Here is an 11,295-nt window from a genome sequence, read left to right as displayed (position 1 = left end):
ATGACTCCCTGTTCTGTTACCTAAGCCCTGGCCATTTCTCGCCTGGACTACTACAATGTACCGTATTCTCCATGGGGTACACTTGGAAGTTCATTTAGCTTCAGCTGGTGTGAAGTGCGGCAGAGAGCAGTCTTTGGGGTACCTAGAATGGCTCCGCAAACTTCACTGATTACTAATCTGGTTCTGAGTGCAGTTCAAAGTGTCAGTTATAACCTTTAAAGACCTTAATGGTCCAGACCAGACTATTGATGAAGTGCCTTGTCCTACTAGGACAAATCCATCCTACTTCTGCTGAGGGCCTATTTTGGACCCTGTCAATCAAAGAACTCCGACTCCATACCCTCTAAGTAAGATCTGCCTCTATTCTCCTATCCTTCCAGAGCCTGAAGACCTGGGTCTACTGGTTGGCCTGGGGAGCAAATGTGTGTGCGTCTGTGTGTTCAATGCTGGAGGTGTTAAGGTGGCCATTTAAGAAGAGGTGGCTGATGGATTGATAGTAGACCTCTCTCCTTTTTCTCTGCTCTCCACCCATCCATTTTTGGTTATACTATTGATGTATTATTCTTATATTCTTTTTTCATTGTTTATTTTATGGTACTATTATTTTACTTCTGGTCTGTTTAGTTTCATTTTCTTCCTTGTTATTATTGAAAGCCACCTAGACAAACTTCACAGAGAGATAGATGAGATGGCAAATAAATTTAACAAATAACTTTTGCTCCAACTTTTTAAAAAAAACTACACACACAGATACAAGTAATTATCTTTCCTATCTGTGCTTTAAACTACCCAAGAGGCCATATTTTCTCCTTTGTTTCCTTTAGCATAAACCGAGATTAACAAATATCATAACAGTACTATAGAATCACTAAGAAAACTTTTTCAATGACATTTCTTATTTATTAAAACTAACATTTAAAAATTCTGTGTGATAGTTTATATCCCCATGACATTAACTGATCATCAGTTTGTATGCTTTGCAATTGATGTAACTTATAATAACCAAAACTAAGCCATTATAGTCACTAATACAAAAATTAATATATCCCAGTCATAGCATTTTTGCCAACTTTTTTCCATTTCTGTCCACAAAATTGTAACAGAACAGATTCCAATTATTGCATCAGTACAACATATCTTGCAAAATGTCTATAATCAAACTTGAAAGCTACAGTTGGAAGACATAAACTGTAAGCCTTCCTTTTTATTGTAAAAGATGTTTTCTTTTTAAGCCTTTGTTAATATGCATAGAGAAAAGGAAGAATCTAGACCCATTTTCAAACTTGTATACTTATGACATCTGCCAATGTTTATTTTTGTGGCTTCCTCGTAAGCTTTATTATCTGAATTTAATACACATAGACAGCACAGTACACTGACTGGCCACATCAACTAACTGATCTCTGTCTTTTCCTAGTCATTTTACTATTAGAAGGAATAGAAAGCAAAATGAACATAGTAGATTCCAATGCAACAGATGTAAGCATTTTTAATCTCTTCAATTCAAAGTCCATCATTTAAACACTCCGATTTTGAACCTATCACATTGAAATTGTATTTTATACTTTGACAGAATTTTACATAGCGCCCAGGATGGCAGCATTTACAGTTACTTACTCAATTTTTATACTATAAAATTGTTCTCAAAGCAATATTTTAAAAAGCCAAAAATAATTATATCTATTTTGCTGATAAGTTTCATGCATACAAAATCAAAGTCTTGCACAACCTTTATCTCCAGACTTATTATTTTCTGCAATGAGTTATCACTTGATTGGCCCTGTGTCTCCTCAATGTGCAATTAAGACAGTTTTACAACTTCCTCTGTTTATGTCGCGGGAAAGTTTTACAGTATACATACAAATGGCCCTTTTTGCGAACAAAGTAACAGTCTTTGCAGCGCTTCTTGATGGCCACCTTGCACTTCATGCCAGCAACAGGCTGCCAGTTGTAATGTGGGCAGCATGAGAGAAAAGGCAAAAGATGGGCATTCGGTGATTTGGTAGCAGGTGGGCCAAGCAAGGGGGTGACAGTGTTGGAGCATCTCAGGATCCAGGAAGAAAATGAGCGGGAGGCCGAGCTGCAGTACAGGGACCAGGGTGTTTTGGCTGTTGTGGCCAACAAACTTCTCAGGAGCAGAGATGACATGCTGAAAATCCAGGAAACAAGCTAAAAAGAAAAAACAGAAAGAAGGCATTAGAGTAACTACACCAGCGTTTGCCAACTGGTGGTCTGTGGCCCACTGGTGGTCTGCGAGAAAATTTTGGTGGTCTGCAGAGAAATGTCACCCCTAGAGCAACCCCGCAAAGCAATTAATCCAAGCTGCGCAGGAGGGGGGCCTCCTCCCTGCCTACTCACTCCTTACCTGGCAAACTTGCCTGCCAAATTGCTATTTTTCCTCCCACCCCCCACCATCAGCTGTTCTGCTGTGCCAGGAGATTTAGATTAGCTAGAAAGGAGGAAACCGTTCCATTTCATGCTTTCTAGCTTGTCTTTAGATCTTTGGCTCTGCTTTTAAACAGAGCCAAACCTTCCTTAGGACTGAAACTTCTATTATTCAGTACAGACTCACTGCAAGCAAATTTTATGCGACAGACTCAGGTAGCCGATGGCAGATAGATCTCTGAATGATTCTGTGAGCAACTCAATCTGCCTGCCTACTTTGCAGTAAAAGTTGTTCTTTTTTATAAAAAATAAATAAATCAATATTTACCTACATGGTGTGTTGTGAGTTAATTTTGTGAGTTTGCTTGTCCAAAAGGTCCAAAGGTCCAAAGGGCTGGCGACCCCCGAAACTACACAACTCTGTTCCTACAGTCTCTGGTTATCTAACAACGCAGAGGACAGAAACTGTAGATTTGCGCCACCGTTTTCATACGCAACTTTAAAAAGCAACCCACAACTATGGGCCACCACATCCAAAAGTAACTAAATCGATATTGGTATCTTGAACACGCAATTCGCCCACCGCTAGGAAGAAGTCCGAATTGGATGTCCTTGCGCAGTAAACCAGGGGTCTCCAATCTTGGCAACATTAAGACTTGTGGACTTCAACTCCCAGAATTCCTCAGCCAGCTTTGGAAGTTGGAAGTTCATACGTCTTAACGTTGCCAAGGTTGGAGACTGTAGGGGGTAAACGACCTGTAGGGGGATCCAAACGCGCATGCGCAGGTTCGGCCGCTTAGCTTTCAAGGAAACCCCAAAACAAGAACAGTGGTTCTCCCCCCCCGCTTCCAAATCCTACCGCCAAATCAGCCCTTTTGCCCGGGGAACTAGTTAACGCCAACACCCACCAACCGTATAGTCCTCAACACGACACCAAGCTTACGGTCAGCAGCGGCCTGTTAAGTAGCCCAGTACTTCAACAACGTGGAGCTTTTTTTTTTTTTTTTTTAACGTTTTTGCGTATTGCGTCAAACGTTGATGAGCGGGGTTTTGGTTTCGCTCGGCCAACCGGCTGCCTCTGAGGCTCGCGCCTGCGCAGTGGCTTTGTTTGTGGGCGGAGTGGGGAAAAGGCTAGGACGGGGTTACAGAAATGGCGGTGGTCGCTTTGCCCTTGCGGGCGGGCTTTATTTCTCTAAGAGGTAAATTGCTCCCGGCTCCTGTGCGAATTGCGTTGCGGAGGAATTACGGAGTCGTGACAAGCCCGACCGGTGAGAAGGTGACGCACACGGGACACGTAAGTAAAGCTCGACCTCTCGTGGGGGAGGTGGGGAATGCGGAGACACCGCCCTCCTCCCGCCCTGTTTAATTTTCCGTCTCTGCTTCAGGGTCAGTGGTACAAATGCTTTCCAACTCCCGAGGTGGCGGGGTGTGTGTGTGCGTGTCTGTTTGCAGTTCATGTGCGGAACTTGTCTCGGGTTTTTCCTCCCCTGCGGATGGATGCTTTTCTCTGCCTGTTTTTATGGGATGCCTTTTAAATCTGTGGAAGCAAAGTGACCCATGAACTGTGAAACCACCTGCAAAGTAATCCCTTTGTCATCACCATCATCATCAGAACTTCATGAGCTGTAGCTAGAGGAAGGTTTGGGTTAGCATTTGTTTGATTTTAGTAAAATAAACTGGATATTCAAGGGAATTAAAACTTCAAAAGGAAAATAAGAGATGGCAGAGGGTGGGTTCTTTATGCCCTGGGGGATACAAAAATATAAAATAAAATAAAGACTCAAAAGGGCAGACTGGATGGACCACTGGGTCTTTTTTTCTGCCCTCTGTTTTCTGTGTTTCTATCTTTCTAAGAGTTCCAGAGTTGGTTGGGTTTTTTTTTTTTCAAGAAAGGAATTCATGAGCTTGCAGTAATAATAGGTGACTTTGGTACTTATTGACAAATCATCATATCCATATTGCATCCATTCTAAAGTTTTAAAAGAACTCAGATGTAAAATAGAACTTATAAACAGTGTTGTGCTATATGTCCCAAAAATGGTTTAGCAGGCAAAGGTTTTATAAGTCGTTGGATTTTTTTCCTGTCTTTTATAGATGTGGTATGAATTAAAAATAACAAAACATGTATCATATCAGTGCAAACTTTGGTCTTTTATACTTAAGTTGCTATGTCATGCATAAGCACATAAGGTCTCTAGTGTGGCAATGATTATTTTGTTGTTAGACTAAATATTGTCAAAAAATGATACACTTTAATCTTAATTAAAGTGGAACATTTGATCTGAAAAATAATATACATACAGTTAATTAGCCATAGATTTAGAAATTTTATTTGCTGCTATCATATGCATACAAATACAGCTAAAACAGTCATTAAGAGTACAACTAAAAAGGAAAATGAAGCAATTAGGAGAAAATTTAGTATGAATATTAAGGCACTGAACATTAAGAAACTAATTATTATTCCATCCTAACTTGTTATAGGGAAGGGGCTAGCTTTAACTATGTTGTTGGTTTATTCCATAACATAGTGCCTGCCATAGAAAAAGTAAAGTAGTTGTCAAATGCATTTTTGGCAGGTTCCACAGCATGTGTATATTGATTATTTGATGAAATGTTGGTTCTACTAGCAATTTGGTCCTGAGCCTTGTATGATTTTAAACACCCTAATGACAACATAGACTGGGTTTAAAAGATGGATCTGTTTCAGCAGAAGAGTTATGTTGAATTTTTGGTATGGTTCATCACACATACTGCTGCATTTTATATTTGGGATGTTCTTCCATGTGAAGAACGTTTTGCATACCTATACCTCAAGGTTACCAACATGAGTCAAGATTTTTAGGTATTCATAAATCTGGTTTATCAGCCAAAGATCTTTCTATAAAAGATCTTCCCTGCAATAAAAGTTATGGATTGTCCAAGGTCAATGATCAATTCAGAAGGAACCCTGGCAACAAACTATTCTTAATGGAGATTGAAGCCATGTGCTTATAAATCCTGAAGTACTACTACTACAGTCTTTTTCACATTTACAACCATATCTTTTTCACATTTGCAACCTCAATTTATAACCATAATTGAGTCCAGAATTACAATAATAGACATTAAGCGGATCATCACAGGACCATACCCAATTATATGATCTATTTGCTGCAGCTGTTAAACTGACATCACACATCATTAAGTGAATGCATTTTCCCCAATGAACATTTTCAGCCACAAACCAGAAGTAATGCTGGAAACTGGCAAAAGGTGCCAAAAATTGTTATTGTTGACTCCAGCACGTCAACAAAAATTGTTATTGTTGACTCCCGCAAACAGCCATAAATGAAAGCCAGTTGCTAAATATCTGAAATGGGGTCACATGATTGTATATGTGTAGACCATTGGAACTTCAAAATTGAGCCATTGGGCTCTGGGAGGGTCTGTTGTAATTTCAACTGGCGGCTAAGTGACTGGTTATTAAGTAAAGGCTGCCTGTAATTTGTTTCTTGCTTCCAGTTATTCACAGCTATTTCTGCATGAAATTAACTCTGTATGTATCTTATTCTGGCACACTGGCAGCATGACATGTTTTAAAAAATGTTCAGGTGAAAAAATAATCCATTTTTTCCTAATATCTTTTAATACAATGATTTATTGTTTTGGGGTGAGTAAGTTAATAATTCTAAATGTGTCTAAATTTTAAATGTGTTTTAAACACCAGCCTTTAAAATAGTATAAATAAAGTAACATACAACTGATTTAAGTGTTTTAATCTCCAACCAGTTTGATTGGCAGGTTAAAAATGTGTAATAAACTACGTCAAAGTAGAACAGACAATGTATTTGTATATTTGGCTTCATTATATTTGGCATGATGGTATCAATAATATTGAATTTTATATTAAAAGTATACATGAAATAGAGCTAAATATTTTTCAAAATCTAGCAGCATTCATTTGTAAAATAAGGTAGGGATCTTTTCTATTTAATAATGAATATATTTTGTTTTCCATAAAATATTTGTTCCTTTACTCTATAGCAGGGGTGTTAAACTGGATTTCTTTGAGGGCTGGCTCAGCATTGTACTTCTCCATGGGCCAGCTGGGGGGGAGGGTGGTGGAGATGGGACGGACATCAGTACTTTGCCGGCCTTGTTTTGGCCAGCAAAATGCTGGAGGAGGCTGTCTAGGCCAAAAATGGGATGCAGTGGGGGCTCATACCCTGCCTTGTGCCCCGTTTTGGCTGCCAGAGGCACTGTGGGCCAGCCCTTTGCTATTTCCAGGCTGGCCTCTGTGGGCTGGATCTGGCCCACGGGCCTTGAGTTTGACACCCCTGCTCTGTAGCATCAGAATATCTGAAAATGCTATTAATTATACTACAGCCATTTTTTTTTGTCCTGTTACACATTCCTGAAATCAGAATTTATGTTCTTTTCAGTATATTCCTTCTTTAATTATAGGTTTTTGAAGAAAAAGACTACAGGAGGGTTCGATTTGTTGGGCGACAAAAAGAGGTAAAATCTGTGTCAGAAATGTTTACTGTGAATCTGTAGTTTCTCCAGGTATTGATAAAATGTTCAATGACTTCAGTGTAAAATGTCATTGCCTGTGAGCAAACAGTTGATGACTTAATCAATAAACCTATTAGTTAGCCAATTTCATTCCCTCAAATGACAGTAAACCTGCATGTGATACAATCGAAAGAACTTATAACTATACCCATTTTAAAAACTTTGTCATAGATAAAAACACCCTGGTGCTATTTACATAATTCAAGCTAGTTATTTCAACATAAATACTGTTTAGACATATCTAAAATAATCTGGCAAAGTTAATTAGCATTTTATTTAAATTAGATTGATTTCTTTCCTTCTGACGTTATATATGCTAAGAATCTCCTCATTGATGATGGCTCTGTCAAGATCCATAAGAAAACGTAATTTTATATCGGTATGCTGATGTAGCCCACATATTAGTTGGGGACTATATTTTAGTGTTGTCTCATGGAATATTGTTTTTATTACACTTTCAAAATCATTGTTCAGATGGTACTATTTTAAATATATATTCAAGTGATATATGTAAAGAAGGGAATTCCTCATTCTCTTTCCTGCAATACAGACCTTTATGTTCCCAGGAAGCTCCAAGGAAATTTCTGGGATCTGGGATTGGTAGTTGCATCAGAAGTGTGTAAAATCAAGCAGGGATATTTTCTATTGAGCTAAATAAATTAGTTAACTTTTAAAAACTTGTTTCTTAAAAATGTAGTGACAATACACATGTTTCTTCTGACTTTGCCACCCTGTTGTTTCAATATACTTTATTTCCCACCCTGAAAAATAAGCCCTATTAATTGAAATAAATGCAGTGCTAGATATTTTTGATTTTATGAATATTATGTTAGTATTTCAGATTTCTTTTGAAGTAATGAAATTTTATTTACCCTTTTGGCTTATTCATAATATTAAAATGCAATTAGATGTTTATTCTGTAAATTCTGCAGTAGGGCAACCTTTCTTCTCTGGGTTAAAAATGCACTTAGGATTACAGAATGTGGGGAAAAGGGAAAACAAGTTTCAAATATAAAAAAAATCAGTGAAACAGATTTGTTACTGAAGGCAGCCGGTTTTCAATTATTACTCTTTATGAGAATGTGATGACTGCTTGTATCAGTACTGCTAAACAAAGTGTCTTGGTTGAATTGTTACATAGTGAAACTTCTTTTTATTCGCTGTTGTAGGTCAATGAAAACTTTGCAATTGATTTAATTGCTGAACAACCTGTGAGTGAAGTCGAAACTAGAGTTATATGGTGTGATGGTGGTGGAGGAGCTTTGGGCCATCCTAAAGTATATATAAATTTGGTAATGTAATTCAATTGTCCATATGTAATCAGTGTTATTATCATCCTGTTTAGAAAAATATGTGCAGGCTACTAAGAAATTCAGCTATTCTACTTATCGTGGAAGTGAAAAAAATATATTGACAATCCACAGTTATAGCTGTATTCGGTTTTGTGTGTCACTAGACTAGAAGTATATATTTCCAGTGATTGTTTAAGTGTAATACATTGTTCATTATCCATTTTGTATTAATCCAGTTTTTTCCTCATTTTGCTATTTGCAGAAATTTATATGTCAAGTTTTTTTAATGGAATTTTTTTATGGACTGCACTGGTCCTCACTATAGTCAAGGAGTCCCCATGATCCTTTCAGGGGATCTGCGATAGTCATTGACTGGTGGTAAATTGAGGACTACAGATAAACCTTTTAAATAGCTGGGGGATAGTGCAACTGTCATAAATGATTATAGGTCATTCTTTTCAGTGCCATTGTAACTTCAAGGATCACTAAACAAATGGTTTAAGTCAATGATTATCTGTATTTCAGTTCAATTAATGAGTGAAATGTTTAAGAGAAATAATTTTTCATTGAGAAGAAATTTATATGAACATATAAATTTGAAGAAATGATAAAATTGTATTTTATTTTTACCGTTTATATTTGCAGGACAAAGATACAAAAACAGGGACGTGTGGTTACTGTGGACTTCAGTTTAAGCAGAAGCATCATCATTGACATGTATCTTTCTGACTATGAACTTCTTTTTTCGTTATAGAATAAAATACATATTTAAAAGCCATTGTGGACACCTGTTCTTCATTCTGTTTTTACCGTGAAATAGAGTATAACAGATGTAGAACTCTTTATTTCATCCTTAACTGTTATTGATATAAAATTAGAGCTGTCCATTGAAAAAGAATCCACAGATCATGTTCCTATATCCAGTGATTTAGTTCATATAACTAAGATACAGTTATAATGATCTTGAATATTATGCTTTTTTTCCTTCACTTCTCCCAGCTGAGAGTTCAAAAGCCGTATGGTGAATTTTGTAGTAATTGCAATTCAGTATCATGACTGAATATTCTGTGGTTAAGTAAGTATTGGTTTATTTAGGTATGCCACAGATAATCTCATATTGAGTTTATTAAGTTTCCCTGCTTCAACAAATAATTGCTTAGGTTAACTACATCACACTAACATTATGGGGTACATATGATCAAGGTTATATTGTTTTCCTTGTTGAAATATTTTGCTGTGAAAGCTGGATCATCAAAAAGGCTGAATAAAGAAAAATGGATACTTTTGAATTACACCGCTGAAGAAAGTTAAGACTTCCTTAAGAAGATACCATAAGAAGTCATTCACTACTAGATGAAGAAAAAAAATCATATTGGTTCCTGGAAGTACAAATAATTAAGCTAAAACTTAACTATTCATGTCACGTTAAACATAGGTGAGGATTATTGGAAATGACCTTGTAGTTGGCAAAATCAAATGCAGTTGAAATTGAGGCTGGAGAAAACAAGTGTCAAAGTGCCCCTATTGGACAAGCAAAAGAGTCAGACTTCAATTGAACCCTCATAAAGCGGAGTGGCTGTGGATGAGTCCCACTGTATCCATCTTATCATCTTTGGTCTTGAATGGGGTTGCACTAACCTAAACAGACCGATGTGTAACTTGGCGGGGGGAATCCTCTTGGACTCCTGGCTCCTGCTCAAAACAGATTGTACCTGTGGCCAGGAAGGTCTTTGCCTAGCTTGTGTTGTGCGCCTGAATGCCCCTTCCTCAACAGTTCCTTTTCCGAGTGGACTATTGCAGTGCACTCTACATGGGGCTACTACTGAAAAATATCCTGAAGCTTCAGTGGCCATGCCAGCCATATTGGGTGCCCAAAGAAAGGCACAAATAACATCCTTGGTCCGCAAACAGCACTGAATGCCAGTTTGTTCCAGGTCCAAGTCAAAGTGTTGGTTAACACCTATAAAGCCCTACATGCAGGCCAGGTTACTTACGGAATCAGCTTTGCTGCATCACATCAGCCCGTTCCATTTGATCAAGTAGGGAAGTATGCTGCAGTCCCTTCAGTCAAAGAATTTCAACTGGTGGGGTTTATGAAGAGACCCTTCTCTGCTGCTGCTCCTGCATTGTGGAGCACCAGAGATGAGGCGAGCCCTTACTTACTTTGCCTTCCACAGGGGTCTAAACTTGGCTCTGCAGCCTCATGTGGGGGCACAGGATGATTCAACCATAGGGCTAGTTGCTTTGTGAGAGCTCCCCTATTAATACATCATCCTGTATTAACTAATGCTAAATGGCTATCTTAAAAGTATTTAATACTTTAATGTTAATTTTATACATTGTTCATATATTGATTGTATTGTACACTGCTTAGAGCCCCTCTCTGAGGATTAGGAAATATTAAATAACTAAGTAAATCAGCAAGCAAGCAACAAATTAGTTACTAAGCAAACAATCCTGGCAAAATAATATCTATAAGATTATGAAAAGTCAGAAGTGGCTGAATAACAACAAAAGTTTGTATGTGAGGAAAGCTGATTATTTTAAACAGAAGTAAAATTTTGTAATCTTGTTGGAATTCACCCCAAGAAAGGGACCATAAGGTCTTGTGATCTTACAGCTTGTTCATATAAGTTAAATTCTGGTTTAATGCTGCTTTGAAAGAGCCTATTAAGTCATTATATTCCAAATTTCTATGTCTTTGAAAATACATGCTTGTGTTATTTAGAGAAATAAGATTTGACTTGATTGCTAAGTAGATATTGGGTAACACAAATTACTTGTGTTAAAAGAACTCTTTCAATTTGATTTTTGTTCTAATGTTTTTGAGGGCATTCTAGAATGTGCATTCAATTTGTAGGGTTATCTTTCCAAGTTATGCTGCTATTTCTCACAAAAGTTTGTCATTACTGATCTTCCACTGAGGTACAGAGTTTTTCAGAATGTAGTTTACAAATATTTGTAGTAGTAGGGCATAGTAGAGAAATGTTAGAACATGTTATTTTAATTGCTCAATGTTGGTGGCTCATAATAATTTTACATCTTTACCTGTTCCTGATTA

The 11,295-nt window shown here is 37.5% G+C and overlaps 1 protein-coding gene and 1 long non-coding RNA gene across 2 annotated transcripts; one reads left to right on the top strand and one right to left on the bottom strand.

Moving 5' to 3' along the window:
* Positions 1-878: 878 nt before the first annotated feature.
* Positions 879-3,409, bottom strand: LOC148126301 (uncharacterized). Its single transcript, XR_015743078.1, has 2 exons — positions 3,294-3,409; positions 879-2,169 (listed from the first exon to the last, which is right to left on the bottom strand). It is a non-coding gene; the product is annotated as an uncharacterized LOC148126301 (long non-coding RNA).
* NDUFS6 (NADH:ubiquinone oxidoreductase subunit S6) lies at positions 3,257-9,012 on the top strand. The gene is made up of 4 exons (XM_026701015.2): positions 3,257-3,679; positions 6,832-6,885; positions 8,112-8,234; positions 8,880-9,012. The coding sequence occupies exons 1-4, from the start codon at positions 3,536-3,538 to the stop codon at positions 8,946-8,948; spliced, it is 390 nt and encodes a 129-aa protein (XP_026556800.1). The 5' UTR covers positions 3,257-3,535; the 3' UTR covers positions 8,949-9,012.
* The last annotated feature ends 2,283 nt before the right edge of the window (positions 9,013-11,295 follow it).

This window comes from Pseudonaja textilis, chromosome 3 (genome assembly GCF_049901715.1).
Source record: "Pseudonaja textilis isolate UNSWEBS1 chromosome 3, rPseTex1.2, whole genome shotgun sequence".
Lineage (NCBI taxonomy): Eukaryota > Metazoa > Chordata > Lepidosauria > Squamata > Elapidae > Pseudonaja > Pseudonaja textilis.
This window is presented reverse-complemented; position numbering and strand designations above follow the sequence as displayed.

Excerpts from the sequence above, each read along its gene's own strand:
- NDUFS6 (XM_026701015.2), top strand. The coding sequence starts at position 3,536 with ATGGCGGTGGTCGCTTTGCCCTTGCGGGCGGGCTTTATTTCTCTAAGA. Across the intron at positions 6,886-8,111 it reads TTGTTGGGCGACAAAAAGAG|GTCAATGAAAACTTTGCAAT; the intron begins GTAAAATCTGTG and ends TCGCTGTTGTAG. Across the intron at positions 8,235-8,879 it reads CTAAAGTATATATAAATTTG|GACAAAGATACAAAAACAGG; the intron begins GTAATGTAATTC and ends TTATATTTGCAG.